At 38.3% G+C, this 18011-nt stretch overlaps 1 protein-coding gene across 1 annotated transcript; it reads left to right on the top strand.

The window, feature by feature from the left end:
* The first annotated feature begins 1009 nt into the window (after window positions 1–1009).
* LOC110579989 (olfactory receptor 6F1) lies at window positions 1010–1935 on the top strand. The gene is given in 2 exon segments (XM_021689640.1): window positions 1010–1064; window positions 1067–1935. Coding segments are annotated over 2 exon segments (924 nt in total).
* Window positions 1936–18011: the final 16076 nt, after the last annotated feature.

The following is an 18011-nucleotide window of genomic DNA, read 5'->3' on the forward strand; positions in this document are numbered from 1 at the left end:
TACATATATATCATTATAATAACTGATATATATATGTGTATATATATATTTAATTTAAATTCCAGTTAGTTAGGTGATGGGAATTAAGGAGTGCACTTGTCATGAGCACCAGATGTTGTATGTAAGCATGGAATCACTAAATGGTACACCTGAAACTAACATTACACTGTGTGTTAACTAACTGGAATTTAAATTATTCTTTTCAGAAAATAATTACTTTCAAAAAGATTTTCTGTTTTTAGCCCATTCTCAGTGTAATCCCTCCAAATGAGTATCCAGGTGTCTTAGATGCAGGAAGCAGTTGCCTTAAATCCCTTTTTAATATGGAAATATTTTTTGGTGTAAAGAATGTATCACATTAATAAGTTTATACATGAAATATTCAAGGTCAGAGAAGAAAAAAATAAGTTTACACTAATTAAAACTTTTTTTATAGTTTACTTCTGAACATTGTTTTTGAGGTCAGAGCTTAAAATTAGAAGACTAATTCAAAAGCTGTGTCAAACATGAAAGTGACTAGAACTTACATTTGACAAAAAGAAAAGAAAAATACATATTTTCATTTAAGGACCAGGCAGAATGAGTTTAATTACAATGTAGTGAATTGTGTCAACACAAAATGCTCATCCTTTTGTGTGTTTAGATGTAATCTATAGCTGTGCCTGGGCATGTCCAGAATAGGATGATGCAGGTCCAAAGATTGAGTTTGCATATAGGATCTGAAGTGTAACTATGGTGCAATCTTTGCAAAAATGCTAAAATGCTTCACACATGTCTCTTCAACGACTAATTGGTGATAATAGCACATATCTCTCCATATTATTAAATTACTTGATATTAACACAGCTCCAAATACAGAGCAGGCACTCAGCATATGTTCGACTGTCAGTCTACATTCAGTTACTGAAGCACACTCATGAATCCTTTTCTTTTTCTTTTTCTAAGACTGTGTGATTGGATGAAAAGCCTCAGTGTGTAGCCTCTATTTACCACTATATCTCAAAATTCAATGGGCACAGACAATGCAACTCTCTCCCAGGATTTTCTCCTGCTGGGCTTTCCGGGTCCCAGGTCTTTCAGCTCTCTCTCTTTATGCTTTTTCTGGTGATGTACATTCTCACAGTGAGTGGTAACATGGCTATCTTGATGTTGGTGAGTACATCCCACCAGCTACATACACCTATGTACTTCTTTTTGAGCAACCTCTCTTTCTTGGAGATTTGGTATACCACAGCTGTGGTCCCCAAAGCCCTGGCCATCCTTCTGGGGAGAAGCCAAACCATATCATTTACTGGCTGCCTTTTGCAGATGTACCTTGTTTTCTCACTGGGCTGCACAGAGTACTTCCTCCTGGCAGCCATGGCTTATGACCGCTATCTGGCCATCTGCTATCCTCTACACTATGGGGCCATCATGAGCAGCCTGCTCTCAGCACAGCTAGCCCTGGGATCCTGGCTGTGCGGTTTTCTGGCCATTGCAGTGCCCACAGCCCTCATCAACACCCTGTCCTTCTGTGGTCCCCACACAATCAACCACTTCTTCTGTGACATTGCACCCTGGATCACCCTGGCTTGCACCAGCACACAGGCAGTGGAACTCGTGGCCTTTGTGATTGCTTTTGTGGTCATCCTGAGTTCATGCCTCATCACCCTGGTCTCCTACATCTACATCATCAGCACCATTCTCAGGATCCCTTCAGCCAGTGGCAGGAGCAAAGCCTTCTCCACATGTTCTTCACATCTCACTGTGGTGCTCATCTGGTATGGGTCCACGATCTTTCTTCATATCCGCCTTTCCATCAAAGAGGCCTTGGATCTTACAAAAGCTGTGCATGTCCTGAACACTGTGGTGACTCCAGTTCTAAACCCATTCATCTATACTCTCCGTAACAAGGAAGTAAGAGAAACACTGCTGAAGAAGTGGAAGGGAAAATAAACTGCCCTTAATAAAACAGAGCTCTGTTAATTATCTCCTTTTATCTCCAATTAAGAATATGGAGGGAAAAAGAAAATGTTCCTTGATACAGGAGAAAAAAGAAACTGAAGGAGAAGAAAAAAACTGCAAAAAGACAATAGCTAGAATGGAGAAATCTATTAATGGCAACATAGAGTCTCTAAGGGCAGAAATGAAAGCTGAATTGGCAGAACTTAAAAATGCTATCAATGAGATCCAATCCAATCTAGATAACCTAACAGCTAGGGTATGTGAGGCAGAACGAATCACTGACCTAGAAGACAATTTAATAGATAAAAAGGGAAAAGAGGAGGCTAGGGAAAAACAACTCAGAATCCATGAAAATAGAATCAGAGAAATAAGTGACACCATGAAGCATTCCAATGTCAGAATTATTGGAATCCCAGAGGGGGTAGAGGGAGAGAGAGGACTAGAAGATATATTTGAGCAAATTGTAGCTGAGAACTTACCCGATTTGGGGAATGAAACAAACATTCGAGTCCTAGAGGCAGAAACGACCCCTCCCCAAATCAAGGAAAACAGGCCAACACCCAGGCAAGTAACAGTAAAACTCACAAATCTTAGAATGAAGGAAACCATCTTAAGGTCAGTTAGGGGGAAGAGATTCCTTACGTACAGAGTGAGGAACATCAGAATAACATCAGACCTATCCACAGAGACCTGGGAAGACATATTCAGGGTACTAAATGAGAAGAACATGCAGCCAAGAATACTTTATCTGGCAAGGCTATAAATTAGAATGGATGGAGAGATGCAGAGCTTTCAAGACCAGCAGAAACTGAAAGAATATGTGACCACTAAGCCGGCCCTGCAAGAAATATGAAGGGGGGTTCTATAAAAGGAGAAAGACCCCAAGAGTGATCTACAACAGAAATTTACAGGGACAATCTATAAAAACAACGTCTTCACAGGCAACATGGTGAAAATTAACTCATATCTTTCAAAAATCACTCTCAACGTGAATGGCTTAAGTGCTCCCATAAAATGGCACAGGGTTGCAGATTGGATAAAAGACAGGAACCATCCATATGCTGACTACAAGAGACTCATTTTGAACTTAAAGATACGTCCAGACTGAAAGTGAAGGGATGGAGATCCATCTTCCATGCGAGCGGACCTCAAAAGAAAGCTGAGGTAGCAATTCTTATATCAGACAAATTAGATTTTAAACTAAAGTCTGTAGTTACAGACACAGAAGGACACTATATCATTTTAAAGTGTCTATCCAACAAGAAGATCTAACAATTGTAAATATCTATGCCCTGAATGTGGGAGCAGCCATCTACATAAGCCAACTGTTAACCAAAATAAAGAGTCATATTGATAACAATACATTAATTTTAGGAGACCTCAACACTCCTCTCTCAGCAATAGACAGATCATCTAAGCAGAAAATCAACAAAGAAACAAGAGCTTTGAATGATACACTGGAATAGATGGACCTCGTAGATATATACAGAACATTCCACCCTAAAACAACAGAATACTCATTCTTCTTGAGCGCACATGGAACTTTCTCCAGAATAAACTACATACTGGGTCACAAATCAGGTCTCAACCGATACCAAAAGATTGAGATTATTCCTGCATATTCTCAGACCACAATGCTTTAAAACTGGAACTCAATCACAAGGAAAAATTGGCAGAAATTCAAACACTTGGAAGATAAACACCACTCTGCTCAAGAATGTTTGGGTCAACCAGGAAATCAAAGAAGAGCTTAAACAATTCATGAAAATCAATGAGAACGAAAACACATCCACCCAAAACCTATGGGATACTGCAAAGGCGGTCCTAAGGGGGAAATACATAGCCATCAAAGCCTCATTCAAAAAAATGGAAAAATCCTGAATTCACCAACTAACTCTACACATTAAAGAACTAGAGAAAAAGCAACAAAAGATGCCTAAGCCATGCACTAGAAGAGAAATAATTAAGATTAGACCAGAAATCAATGAAACTAGAAGCTGGTTCTTTAAAAGAATTAATAAGATCAATAAGCCACTGGCCAGACCTATCCAAAAGAAAAGAGAAAGGACCCAAATTAATAAAATGATGAATGAAAGGGGAGAGATCATGACTAACACCAAGGAAATAGAAACAATTATTAGAAATTATTGTCACCAACTATACGCCAATAAACTGAGCAATCTGTAAAAAATGGATGCCTTCCTGGAAACCTGTAAGCTGCCAAGACTGAAACAGAAAGAAACTGACAACCTGAACAGGCCAATAACCAGTAACGAGATTGAAGCAGTGATCAAAACCTCCCAAAAAACAAGAGTCCAGGGCCTGATGGATTCCCTGGGGAATTCTACCAAACATTCAAAGAAGAAATAACACCTATTCTGCTGACTCTGTTTCAAAAAATAGAAACAGAAGGAAAACTTCCAAACTCATTCTATGAGGCCAGCATTACCTTAATCCCCAAACCAGGCAAAGACCCCATCAAAAAGGAGAATTTCAGACCAATATCCCTGATGAATATGGATTCCAAAATCCTCAACAAAATCCTAGCTAATAGGATCCAACAATACATTAAAAGGATCATCCACCATGACCAAGTGGGATTTATTCCCGGGATGCAAGGGTGGTTCAACATTTGCAAATCAATCAGTGTGATAGAACACATTAATAAGAGGAGGGAGAAGAACCATATAGTCCTCTCAAGTGATGCAGAAAAAGCATTTGACAAAATACAGCATCCTTTCCTGATTAAAACTCTTCAGAGTATAGGGATAGAGGGAACATTCCTCAAGTTCATAAAATCCATCTATGAAAAACCCACAATTAATATTATCCTCAATGGGGAAAAGATGAGAGCCTTTTTCCTTAAGATCAGGAACATGTCAAGGATGCCCACTCTCACCACTATTGTTCAACATAGTACTAGAAGTCCTAGCAACATAAATCAGACAACAAAAACAAATAAAAGTTATTTAAATTGGCAAAGAAGAAGTCACACTCTCCTCGCAGATGACATGATACTTTATGTGGAAAACCCAAAAGACTCGACCCCCAAATTACTAAAACTCATCCAGCAATTCAGTAATGTGGCAGGATACAAAATCAATGCACAGCAATCAATTGCTTTCTTATACACTAACAATGCAACTGTAGAAAGAGAAATTAGAGGAACGATTCCATTTACAATAGCACCAAAAATCATAAGATACCTCAGAATAAACATAACCAAAGAGGTAAAGGATCTGTACTCTAGGAACTACAGAACACTCATGAAAGAAACTGAAAAAGACACAAAAAGATGGAAAAATATTCCATGCTCATGGATTGGAAGAATAAACATTGTTAAAATGTCTATGCTACCCAGAGCAATCTATAACTTCAATGCCATCCCGATCAAAATTCCACTGACATTTTTCAAAGTGCTGGAACAAACAATCCTAAAATTTGTATGGAATCATAAAAGACCGTGAAATGCCAAAGAAATTTTGAAAAAGAAAAACAAAGCTGGGGATATCACGTTGCCCGATTTCAAGCTATATTACAAAGCTGTGATCACCAAGACAGCATGGTACTGGCACAAAAACAGACATATAGACCACTGGAACAGAATAGAGAGCCCAGATACGGACCCTCAACTCTATGGTCAAATAATCTTGACAAAGCGGGAAAAAATATGCAATGGAAAAAAGACAGTCTCTTCAATAAATGATGCTGGGAAAATCGGACAGCCACATGCAGAAGAATGAAACTCGACCATTCTCTAACACCATACACAAAGATAAACTCAAAATGGATGAAAGACGTCAATGTGAGACCGGAATCCATCCAAATCCTAGAGGAGAACATAGGCAGTAACCTCTCTGACATCAGCCACAGCAACTTCTTTCAAGATACATCACCAAAAGCTAGTGAAACAAAAGAAAACATGAACTTTTGGGATTTCATCAAGATAAAAATATTCTGCACAGGAAAGGAAACAGTCAACAAAACAAAGAAGCAACCCACAGAATGCGAGAAGATCTTTACAAATGACACTACAGATAAAGGGTTGATATCCAAGATGTATAAAGAACTTCTCAAAGTCAACAGTCAAAAAACAAATAATCAAGTCAAAAAACGGGTAGAAGACATGAAAAGTCACTTCTCTGAAGAAGACATACAAATGGCTAACAGACACATGAAAAAATGTTCATCATCATTAGCCATCAGGGAAATCCAAATCAAAACCACACTGAGATACCCCCTTACACCAGTTAGAATGGCAAAAATGGCCAGGGAAAGAAACAACAAATGTTGGAGAGGTTGTGGAGAAAGGGGAACCCTCTTACACTGTTGGTGGGAATGCAAGCTGGTACAGCCACTTTGGAAAACAGTGTGGAGTTTCCTCAAAAAATTAAAAATAGGGCTACCCTATGACCTAGCAATTGCACTACTGTGTATTTACCGCAAAGACACAGATGTAGTGAAAAGAAGGGATCATATGCACCCCAATATTCCTAGCAACAATGTCCACAATAGCCAAACTGTGGAAAGAGCCGAGATGTCCTTGAAGGAATGAATGGATAAAGAAGATGTGGTCCATATATACAATGGAATATTACTCAGCCATCAGAAAGGATGAATACCCAACTTTTACATCAACATGGATGGGACTGGAGGAGATTATGCTAAGTGAAATAAGTTAAGCAGAGAAAGTGAATTATCATATGGTTTCACTTATTTGTGGAACATAAGGAATAGCATGGAGGACATTAGGAGAAGGAAGGGAAAATGTAGCGGGGAAATTGGACGGAGAGTTGAACCATGAGAGACAACTCTGAGAAACAAACTGAGGGTGTTAGAGGGGAGGGGGTGGGGGGTTGGCTTAGCCCAGTGATGGGTATTAAGGAGGGCATGTACTGCATGGAGCACTGGGTGTTTTCGGAAAAGAATGAATCATGGATCACCACATCAAAAACTAATGATGTATTGTATGGTGACTAACATAACATAATAAAATAAAAGCCCCCCCCCCAAAAAAAAACCCAGTGCTCATCACATCCCGTGCCTTCCTTAATACCCATCACCCTTCTACCCCATTCCCCAACCCCTTCCCATCTGTGACCCTCAGTTTTTTTTTTCCATGGTCCATAGTCTCTCATGGTTTCTCTCCCTGTCTGATTTAACCCCTTCAGATTTCCCTCCCTTCACCTATGGTCCTCTGTGGCATTCCTCATGTTACACATATGAGTCAAACCATATGATAATTATCTTTCTCTGCTTGACTTATTTCACTTAGCATAATCCCCTCCAGTTCCATCCATGTCAATGCAAATGGTAGGTATTCATCCTTTCTGATGGCTGAGTAATATTCTGTTGTATATATGAACCATATCTTCTTTATCCATTCATCTGTTGAAGGACATGTCGGCTCTTTCCACAGTTTGGTTATTGCAGACATTGCTGCTATGAACTTTGGGGTGCATGTACCCCTTCTTTTCACTATATCTGTATCTTTCGCATAAATACCCAGTAGGGCAATTGCTAGGTAATAGGCTATCTCTATTTTTAATATTTTGAGGTACCTCCATACTGTTTTCCAGAGTGGCTGCACTAGCTTGCATTCCAACCAACAGTGTAAGAAGGTTCCCATTTCTCCATATCCTTGCCAACATTTGCTGTTTCCTGTCTTGTTAATTTTTGCCTTCTGGTGTAAAGTGGTATCTCATTGTGATTTCAAATTGTATTTCCCTGATTTGATATTCTTCAAATAAGAAGAAGTTTCTGTTCATGTCCTCTATCCATTTTTTGACTGGATTATTTGTTTTTTCGGTGTTGAGTTTGATGTCATTGACTTTCATTTATAAAACTAGGTGCTCGTGAGAAAGGTGTATTACTAAACAAAATTTAAATTCTTGTCCCTTTTAAATTTTACCTTGATTATATAAGTAAAAGGTTTTGAGAACTGTATTTGCAAAATATGAAGTATGAGAAACAGGGAAACGTTCAATGAATAAAAAGATAACTGAAATTAGAGTGTGAAATTATTTCAACATACTGTTTTGTGGATAAAATACAGTAAAATGGGTACATATAAAATGATAACTATCATGTGCCATGTTTGTAAACAAGGATAGTGAACAAAACAATCGAAAAAAACAGGTTATGAAAAGTGAAAATTAGATAAAGGACTGAAGGAGGTTTTGAAAAAAAAAAAAGCAATAGAAGTCCCTTACATAATGTTTTGACCCTAGAAAAGAAAAAAAAAATACTAATTTTGATTGTTAGCTTGTCACCAAGTTTAGAATATCCAGTGGCTTCAGAGGAAAAACAACTACTAGAAAAAATAATTGTGATAGTTACTTGATTTCCCCCTGATCCTATTTCTCAGGGAGTAAGATATTTTTCAACCATCAACCCATCAAATGTTCATTTCCCTCTTCTTATCCCATTTTTCATGGCTGTGTGTTAGAAGCTGCAAAGTGGGGCTTGGCAGACTGAGCAAGTCTGGAGATAGAATTTGTCCCATTCTGCATTGGCTTACACACATAAAAATATGTGCTTCTCAAAGCCTGTGGAACTGAGTAGAAGCTACCCATTAGATTCTGTTTGTGTTATTTGAAATCTCTATTGGATTCCCACTCAAAAGTGAAGTGAGAAGAGGATAGAATAAGAAGGATATATATTTGAATGGGATAGGAGAAAATATTTCATTTTGAGAGTTATACATTTTCAAAAATTGTATCTATTTTGAAAGTTTACCACTTAAAGTACCATAATGAAATGATGTACATGTAATCTGATTTACTTTATTTACTGTGAGCATGTGTTTCAAATACCTAAAATTTCTCAGCTTTAAAAATTAAAAAAAACACAAAAGATTGCACAGAATTTTTTGTTGTTGTTAATGATGAATATTGTAGTACCTTGCTTGTTTGTGGTGGTGATATCATGTGTATATGGACATGTACAAAATAATCAATTTGTATATATTAAATGTGCCTACTTTTTGTTGTATTAATTATACCTCAATAGAGCTCAAAAAAATTCCTAATCAAACTTTTTGGGGATTTCTAAGAATCAATATTTTTAACAAGAATCAGATTGGCACTTTCTGAGTACCAATACCAATCCTGCTTCAGTGGGGGAACCCCCCAACTCTCAAAAAACAAAAACAAAAACAAAAACAAAAGCAGTTGCTGCTATCAATCTCAGTGAAAATTATCTTTAATATTTTGCCCTAGTTCTGCTGCACACCTCACTATACCCAAACTAAGGAAATAATCTTCAGCTTTTAAAGTCAATGAGTAAATGAGTCAGTTTGATATGATATTGTATCAAAGAAATAATGATAAGTGAAGGAAATCAGGGAGGATAAGCAAAATACATTAACTCAGCTTTTTCCTCTTATGATGATTAAAAAACACTATTTAGGCATTATTTGCATGATATATTATCAAGTGAATATGCTTAATAGCTGGCTAGTTTACTTTGTTGTTTTTTTTAAACAGTGATTTTTTTCCCCAAGTTTAAACTCCAGCCAGGTAACATACAGTGCAATATTAGTTTTAGGCGTAGAATTTCATTCATCACTTACATACAACAGCCAGTGCTCACCACAAGTACCCTCTTTAATACCCATCACCTCTCTAATCATGCATCTGCCCACCTCGCTTGCAGTAGTCATCAGTTTATTCTCTGTTTGTTCTCTCAGTTAAGAGTCTGTTTCTTGGTTGGCCTCTCTCTTTATTTTTTTTAATCCCCTCTATGCTCATTTATTTTGTTTCTTAAATTCCTCATATGAGTGAAATCATATAGTATTTGTCTCTCTTGGACTAACTTATTTTGCTTAGCATAATACTCTCTAGTTCTATCCATGTCAATGTAAATGGCAAGATTTAATTATTTTTGATGGCTGAGAAATATTCCATTGTAAAAATATATATAATTTAATTAAATATATATGTATATAGTGTATAATTAAGTATAAATATATAATTATATATGAATATATAATTTAATTAAATATATATGTATATAGTGTATAATTATGTATACATATATTATATATGTATATATACATTATATACATTTATAACAAATATATATTATTTAATTAAATATAAATGTATATATGTGTATAATTATATAATTATACTTTACTGAGACCTGCAGAACATTTTTCACATAACAGTGTGATACTGGCAAAAAAAAAAAAAAAAGGAAAAAAGATCAATAAAACAGAATAGAAAGAGCAGAAATAAAGCCATGCTTATATGGTCAATTAATCTATGTCAAAGGAGGCAAGAATAAACAATGGGCAAAAGACAGTGTCTTCAATAAATGGTGCTGGGAATACCAGACATCTAAATGAAAAGAAAAAAAACCCAAAAACTGGTCTACCTTCATAAGTAGTGCTACAGTAAACATAGTGGTGCATGTATCTTTCCAAATTAATGTTTTTGTTTTCTTTGGGTAGACATCTAGTTGTGAAAATACTGGGTTGTATGGCAATTCTATTTTTATTTTTTTTGAGTGACCTCCATAATATTTACCACAATGGCTGCACCAAATTTGCACTCCCATGTTATAAAGAAGACCATAAATTATTTATCTATCTCTTATCTATCTATCTATCTATCTATCTATCTATCTATCTATCTATCTATCATCTATCTATCATCTATCTATCTATCATCTATCTATCTATATTTATGGAGTGAGATAGAGAATGGAATACTACTTATAGAAAAGAATGAGATATTGCCATTTGTGCCAACATGGACCTGCAGGGTATTATGCTAAGTGAAATATGTCAGACAAAGACAAATACGATATGATTTCACTTATATGTAGAATTTTTTTAAAAGATTTTATTTATTTATTTGACAGAGAGAGAGACAGTGAGTGAGGGAACACAAGCAGGGAGAGTGGGAGAAGGAGAAGCAGGCTTCCTGCTGAGCAGGGAGCCCAATGCGGGGCTCGATCCCAGGACCCTGGGATCATGACCAGAGCCGAAGGTAGATGCTTAATGAATGAGCCACCCAGGTGCCCCTATATGTAGAATTTAAAGACAAAACAAATGAACAAACAAAAAGCAGAAACAGACCCATAAATACAGATAATAAACTGATGGTTTCCAGTGAGGAGGGGCAGATGAAGGAAATAGGTAAGGGGCATGGGAAATACAAGCTTCCTGTTATGGAATAGATAAATCATGGGGATAAAAGGTATAGCATATGGAACACAGTCAATGCTTTTGTAATATTGTGTGGTGACAGATGGTTGCTACAGATGTGCTGAGCATAGCATAACATATAGATTTGTGGAATCAATATGTTTTAGTTAATACAATATCGTGTGTCAACTGTACTTCAGTAAAAGAAATGAGAATAGTGTCTTTGTCTCCTAGTCTCTGTGGGCAGACAGAATCTTAACTTTGTTAACTGCCAGCTAACAAACAGAGCTGACCTAGTCACGGTTACACTGACCAACCCTATGTACCTTTTCACTGCTCTGACTCTCCTGAGCCCCAACACACTCACCTCCTTCATTCTCTTCTTGAAACTCCACAATCACCTCTACAAAAACCAGAATAGAGACCAGCATTACCCCTATTGGCAATAGTTCTGAATAAAATCTTGCTTTCATAGCTCTAACAAATGTCCAGCTGTGTTTATCTTTGACATTATCTATTTATTTACATCATCTTTAACTACTTTAATCAGTATTTTGTAATTTTCAGCCTACATATTCTGTATACCTGTAAGTATATACCTGATTATTTCATGTCCTTTAGAATGATGTAAAATGGTACAGTGTTTTCAGTTTTAGAATATGTAGGTTCATTGTTAATACATAGAAATAAGATGTCTCTTTGCACTCATGTTAATTTTGAGTTTTTGTTGTTGTGTTTTTGTTTTTTGTAGATTCCCTGGAGTTTTTTGCATGAGCAATAATGCAAGAAGGAAAACTTGTACTACTTCTTTTGTTCACTGTATCCTTTTACTTCTTTCAGTTATTGCTAGAAAAATGCAGTATTTAATTGAATAAGAATGTGGAAGTGGGCATCCTTGACTGGGTCCCTACTAAGGGGAGAAGCTTTGAGTCTTTATTACTTGTGGTACCAGCTGTACATTCTCTGTAGATGTTCTTGAAGTGAGGGTAATCCCTCTTTCTTATTAATTGCTAAAATTTTGATCATGATTGGGAGCTGAATTTTATCACTTTTTTTAAATCTTTTGCTCATTACCGAGGTAGATTATATGATTGACTTCCAAATATTGAACCAGCATTCCATACCTAGCACAAATCCCATTGTTCATGATGTATACATGCTTTTTACACATTTTTTATTTGGTTCATTAATATTTTATTAAAATATTATGTCTAGGGCGCCTGGGTGGCTCAGTCGTTAAGTGTCTGCCTTTGGCTCAGGTCATGATCTCAGGGTCCTGGGATCGAGCCCCGCATCGGGCTCCCTGCTTGGCGGGAGGCCTGCTTCTCCCTCTCCACTCCCCTGCTTGTGTTCCCTTTCTCGCTGTATCTCTCTCTGTCAAATAAATAAAAATCTTTAAAAAAAAATAAAATAAAATATTTTGTCTGAATTTATAAGAGATTTTTCATAAGAAATTTTGTAGTTTTATTTTTTAGGCTCTCTTTGCATTTTTGATGCTCTTAATACTTAATATTATATTTTCTTGAAAAAGAGTGTGTAAAATCTGTATTCTTATTTAAATTTTTGGTAGAATTCTTTAGTGGACCTACATTTTTTTTTGACAGGAGTCTTTTAATTGTGAATAAATATCTTCAATGGTTTTGTTACTATTTGTATTATCTATTGCATCTCCATTGAGTATTGTTAGTTTAAAAAAAAAAAAGACAAACCAAGAATAAAGTCACTTCTGCTAAGCCTACATCGGCAAACCAAGACAAAGTTTACAGTTTCAAACTTTCCAGGAATGTCATCTTAACCAGTCAATCTGGATATACATCCTCAGCACTAGTGAGGTAATCTGCCTGATAAACTCCTACCTTCCCCTAAAGGAAGGAGAACTTGCCTAAAACAATCCACTCTTTGCTATTAACTTCCTTATCTCTCCCCCTTCTGCCTAATAAAGTCTTACATTTTGTACACACCTTAGAGCTCCTTTGTATTTGTTAGATGGGATGCTGCTCAATTAAAGAATCGGTGAATAAAGTCAATAAGATCCTCACAATGTTCTCAGTTGAATATTGTTTTTCAACAGATTTGGCAGTAACTATAGAATTGGGGAGGATACTTAAGATAGCTATGGGGACACTAAGAAACAAGGGGTGCTCTCCATGAACCTTGTGAGTTCTCTGTCTTTCTCCACCATTTCCAAGACCCTTGAGTAAGTTCCTGCCATTTCTTAATTCTACTGACTTTGTTTCAAGATCTTGATCTAATTGACAGTCCAAAATTTCCCATTTTTGGGGGAACCCCATCCCTTGGATCAATCTCCAGATTTTATGTTGGAAACTGCTGCTGGTTTAGTGTGCTGTCCTCATTTATTTGGAATGCCAGTCTGTAGTCCCCATTTGTTGAGGTCTACTGGCTTAGTCTTATCCCCAGTTCCCAGTTCCAAACTTGGAATTGTTGGTGGTGTAAACAAGGCTTTCTCTTATCCAGTCCACAATAATATCTCTTAGGCTAATTCTGGCTCTTCATGTGCACATGGGCTATTTCTAATGGGAATCTCAGAAGTCAAAAACATACAGAGGTTGGTAGGCATCGGGAGAACACTTGAAAGCTGTAAGAGTGCTACCACCTAGATCTAAGACTCCCATGTTAAGATAACTTGGTCATGAAATAGGTTAGATTCAAACCGTGTCATCCTCCACTCTTTAAAAAATATTCCATGCAATGATGTACACTGTATCTTCACAATTCCCAACACAATGGCACATTCCTTTTATGTATTAGTTTTCTTCTAAGATACCCAAAGTCTTAGCCCAAAAAAGTGGTATCTGCAAATGCTGAAGAATTGAGCATGCCATTTTCTGGTACATTTGCTTATTTTACGTTTAAATACTATAGTCTTAGAAGCTGTTGCTATTATGTAAATATATAAAAATGGCTTTAGTTTAGCTTTTGTTTTAAATATGTTTTTATAATTTACCATCTAAAAAGGCGGAAATTTTTTTTCCAGGCAAGATGGCAGAGGAGTAGGAGACCTGGAATTCGTCTGGTTCCAGGAATTCAGCTGGATAGGGATCAAATCATTCTGAACACCTATGAACTCAACAGGAGATCGAAGAAAAGAATAGAAACAACACTCTGAATAGAAAAGAGACCACTTTTTGGAATGTACGACCTGCAGAGAAGTGAATCCAAGGCCATATTCGGGAGGATAGATGGCGGGGGAGGGGGCCTCTGTCGGCTGCTTCTGGCAACTGATAGAGCAGCAGAGCACAAAATTGGAACTTTTAGAGGTCGGCTCTGCTGAGAGACGTCACTCTAGTGGCTAAGCAGGGCATGGAACCCTTGCTGGGACAATGTGGTCTCAGGACCCTCAGGGTCACAGAAAGGCCACGGGTGCCTGAGTGCAGCAGAGCTCCCGGGTATCAGAGTGGGGAAACCAGCTGCAGAGATGGAGCCGAGGAGCAGGCTCTCAGCTCGGGGTTGCCATAAAGTGTGATCCCTGGCACAGTCGGGCCACTGCTCTTCCAGCAGAGACCCAACAAGCAGCACATCCATGGAGACTCCCCTTTCTCCCCTGGAAGGAGTGGTGTGGGAGCACACCACAGGGATCTGCTGGGCTTGGAGACTCCACATGGGCTCAGGTACCAGAGATAGAAATGCTCAGTCACAGGCCAGGTGAGCACGGAGTGCTGCCAGAGACCGGAGAGACAGGAGTCTCTGTCCTCTTTCCTCTCCACTGAGGAGTGGGGCCCCAAGTTCTTGGTTCCTCTGGGGTGGAGATTGGGAGGCTACCATTTTCACTCTCATCCTCCAAAGCTGTACAGAAAGCTTGCAGGAACAAAAGCTCCTGAGAGCAAACCCCAGCAGATTACTTAGCCCAGACTTGGAAAGGGTGGGGCAAGTCCCCCTCAGGCAAAGACATTTGGGAACCACAGCAACAGGCCCCTCCCCCAGAAGATCAGCAAGAACAACCAGCCAAGACCAAGTTTACCGATCAATGAGAACGGCAGGACTCCAGCACTAGGGGAATACTGCACATAGAATTCAATTGCTTTTTTCCCCATCATTCTTTAGTCTTTCAAAGTTAATTTTTTAACTGTCTTTTTTTTTAATTTTTCTTTTTCCCTTTTTCAACCAACATCTTATCAATACCTTTTATTAAAAAATCTTTTTTATTTTTCATTTTTAGAGTCATATTCTATCCCTTCATAGTAGTTACCCTTATTTTTGGTATATATATATAAGTTGTTCTGTAAAATTTTGGGAAACAGTTACTTCTAACAGATCAAAATATACCCTAAATCTCTAGTATATGGTTTTGTTCTAGTCTGCTGCCTGATCACATTCTCTCCCTTTTTTTTTAATCCTCTTCTTTCTTTTTTCAACCAACTTCTTATCAATTCCCTTTATAAAATCTTTTATAATTTTCATCTTTACATTCATATTCCATCCCTTCATCGTATTAACTCTTATTTTTGTACATACGTTTTTCATTTTTTAAAAATTTTGGGAGGCATTTTCTTCTAACAGACCAAAATATGCCCCAAACCTAGTGTGTGGCACTGATCTATGCACCAGCCTGATCATATTTGATCATATTCTGGGGTTTTTTTGTTTTGTTTTTGTTTGTTTCTTTTTCTTTTTTTTTTTCTTCTTCTTTTTTCTTCCTTTCCCTCTGTTTTCCCCAGGTTTCAGGTCTTTTCTAATTTGTTTAGTGTATATTTTCTGGGGATGTTGTTACCCTGTTAGCATTTTGTTCCTCATTCATCTATTCTCCTCTGGACAAAATGACACGATGGGAAAAATCACCTCAACAAAAAGAACAAGTGGCAGTACTGGCTGCCAGGGACCTAATCAATAAACATTAGTAAGATGTTGGAACTAGAATTCAGAATGATGATTTTAAAGATACTAGCTGGGCTTGAAAACAACATGGAAGTTATTAGAGAAACCCTTTCTGGAGAAATAAAAGAACTAAAATCTAACCAAGTCAAAATCAAAAAGGCTATTAATGAGGTGCAATCAAAAATGGGGGTGCTAACTGCTAGGATAAATGAGGCAGAAGAGAATCAGTGATATAGAAGACCAAATGCTGGAAAATAAAGAAGCTGAGAAAAAGATAAACAATGACTGGATCACGAGGGCAGAATTCGAGAGATAAGTGATACCATAAGATGAAACAACATTAGCATAATTGGGATCCCAGAAGAAGAAGAAAGAGAGAGAGGGGCAGAAGGTATATTGGAGCAAATTATAGAAGAGAACTTCTCTAGTTTGGGGAAGGAAACTAGCATCAAAATCCAGGAGGCACAGAGAACCCCTCTCAAAATCAATAAGAATAGGTCAACACCCCAATATCTAAGAGTAAAACTTACCAGTCTCAGAAACAAAGAGGAGAAGGTGGTGCTGGGCCAGAGAGGCCAGCAGCGGGATATTCCCGGGTTTTGAGAGTGGTATGGCAGGGTGGCTGGGGGAATGTGCGTCAAGCTCCTTTTTCTCCGCTGTCTTCCTTCCCTGCAGTAGGGAAGACACACTCACTGGGCTGGGTGGGGAGAAGCTGGAGTGGGGGGTTAGTGGGCCCCTAGGGGGCAGAGGGGTGGCCCCCAACCCCGACCCTCCCTTCCCAGTCCCTAAGGGCGGTGGGGGCCCCATTAGTCTCTGCATCCCATGACCCCCTCTTGTGCTCACCTGCCTTCCCAGAGATGTGGGGCCAGCCTGGGGAGCAGTGGGCTGCAGTCCAGCCTTTGCGAGGAGGCCTCAGCTGGTCACCCTGCCGTGGCTCCTCGAGTTTGTGTTACTTCTCTCGTCTTCCCTTCCCTTTCCCACCCTGGGTCTTCAAATAACTTTGTGACTCGTTTGCCAGGCGTTTCTGTGGTGTGGAGAGTGAGTCCACTGCTTTCTGTCATGCCAGTGAGTGGCTTCCCCGGCTCCAGGGGGTTCCCAGGTTTCTCATTTCACCAGAGGTTGCATCAGCCAGGACTAAGACTGGAAAAATGAAAAGGGAGGGAAAGAGAGAGACAGACGTGTGTGTGCATACTCCTGTATAGCATCCACACAGATCACAAAGGCACACAGAGTACCAACTTATTAATTGAATTTTGGGTTCCTGGAAGGCTCTCTTCCTTCAGGCTTGAAGAGGGTTGGTCTGGGGAGAAAAAGGAAGTATTGCTTTCCATAGTGGGCAGTAAATGAACTTTGCCATCCTAAAAGATTGAATGGACTGAATTTATAAAGAGGGTAACAAAAGGGCATATGGATGGAGTACCTTGGGTTACTTGGGAAAAGCTGGGATGCTGGGATATTGGGAGCTACTTAAACCCTGGCTGCTGGACAGAGGAAGGTACTGCCTACCTGGTTGTGTCCGGTTCTTGTGATTGGTCATTGTCTCTGCTGTCTGCTGATGTTTTAAAAGGTTCATTAGTAGTTTGTGGAATGCAACTTTGAGGTTTGATTTATTGTAGTTCAAACTGAACTCCCATTCAAACTGAGTCCCATAGGTTAGATGGAATCCAGTTTAGTGGATCATGGCCAACATTAAAAAAAAAAAAAGATAATCAGAGTGCATTGTACTTAGTAAGACCAAGTATTGTTTCTTGATGCTTGCTTTAGGTATACATATGTATGTGAATGTGTTAGGTGTTACACCATGTGTGGTTTTTGTGTGTCACAGAAAACTTCAAAATGCATTGGTCTTCTGTATCCTCCTGTTTGCCTTCTTGCCTTCATCAGTCTGAGTGTTCAGTCATTTAAAATTGTATACAAGGACTCAGCACACTGGGAACATACAGTAACAAACAGAGTGTGTCTCTTTTTTTGAGCGGGGGAGAGGTACTGCCCAAGAATAGAGACAGTTTACTCTTCACCCATGGAAATACATGGGATTGAAGAACAAGAATTTTGTTGGAGTAGGAAGTGGGTTGGCTTA

Source organism: Neomonachus schauinslandi, chromosome 7 (assembly GCF_002201575.2).
Source record: "Neomonachus schauinslandi chromosome 7, ASM220157v2, whole genome shotgun sequence".
Lineage (NCBI taxonomy): Eukaryota > Metazoa > Chordata > Mammalia > Carnivora > Phocidae > Neomonachus > Neomonachus schauinslandi.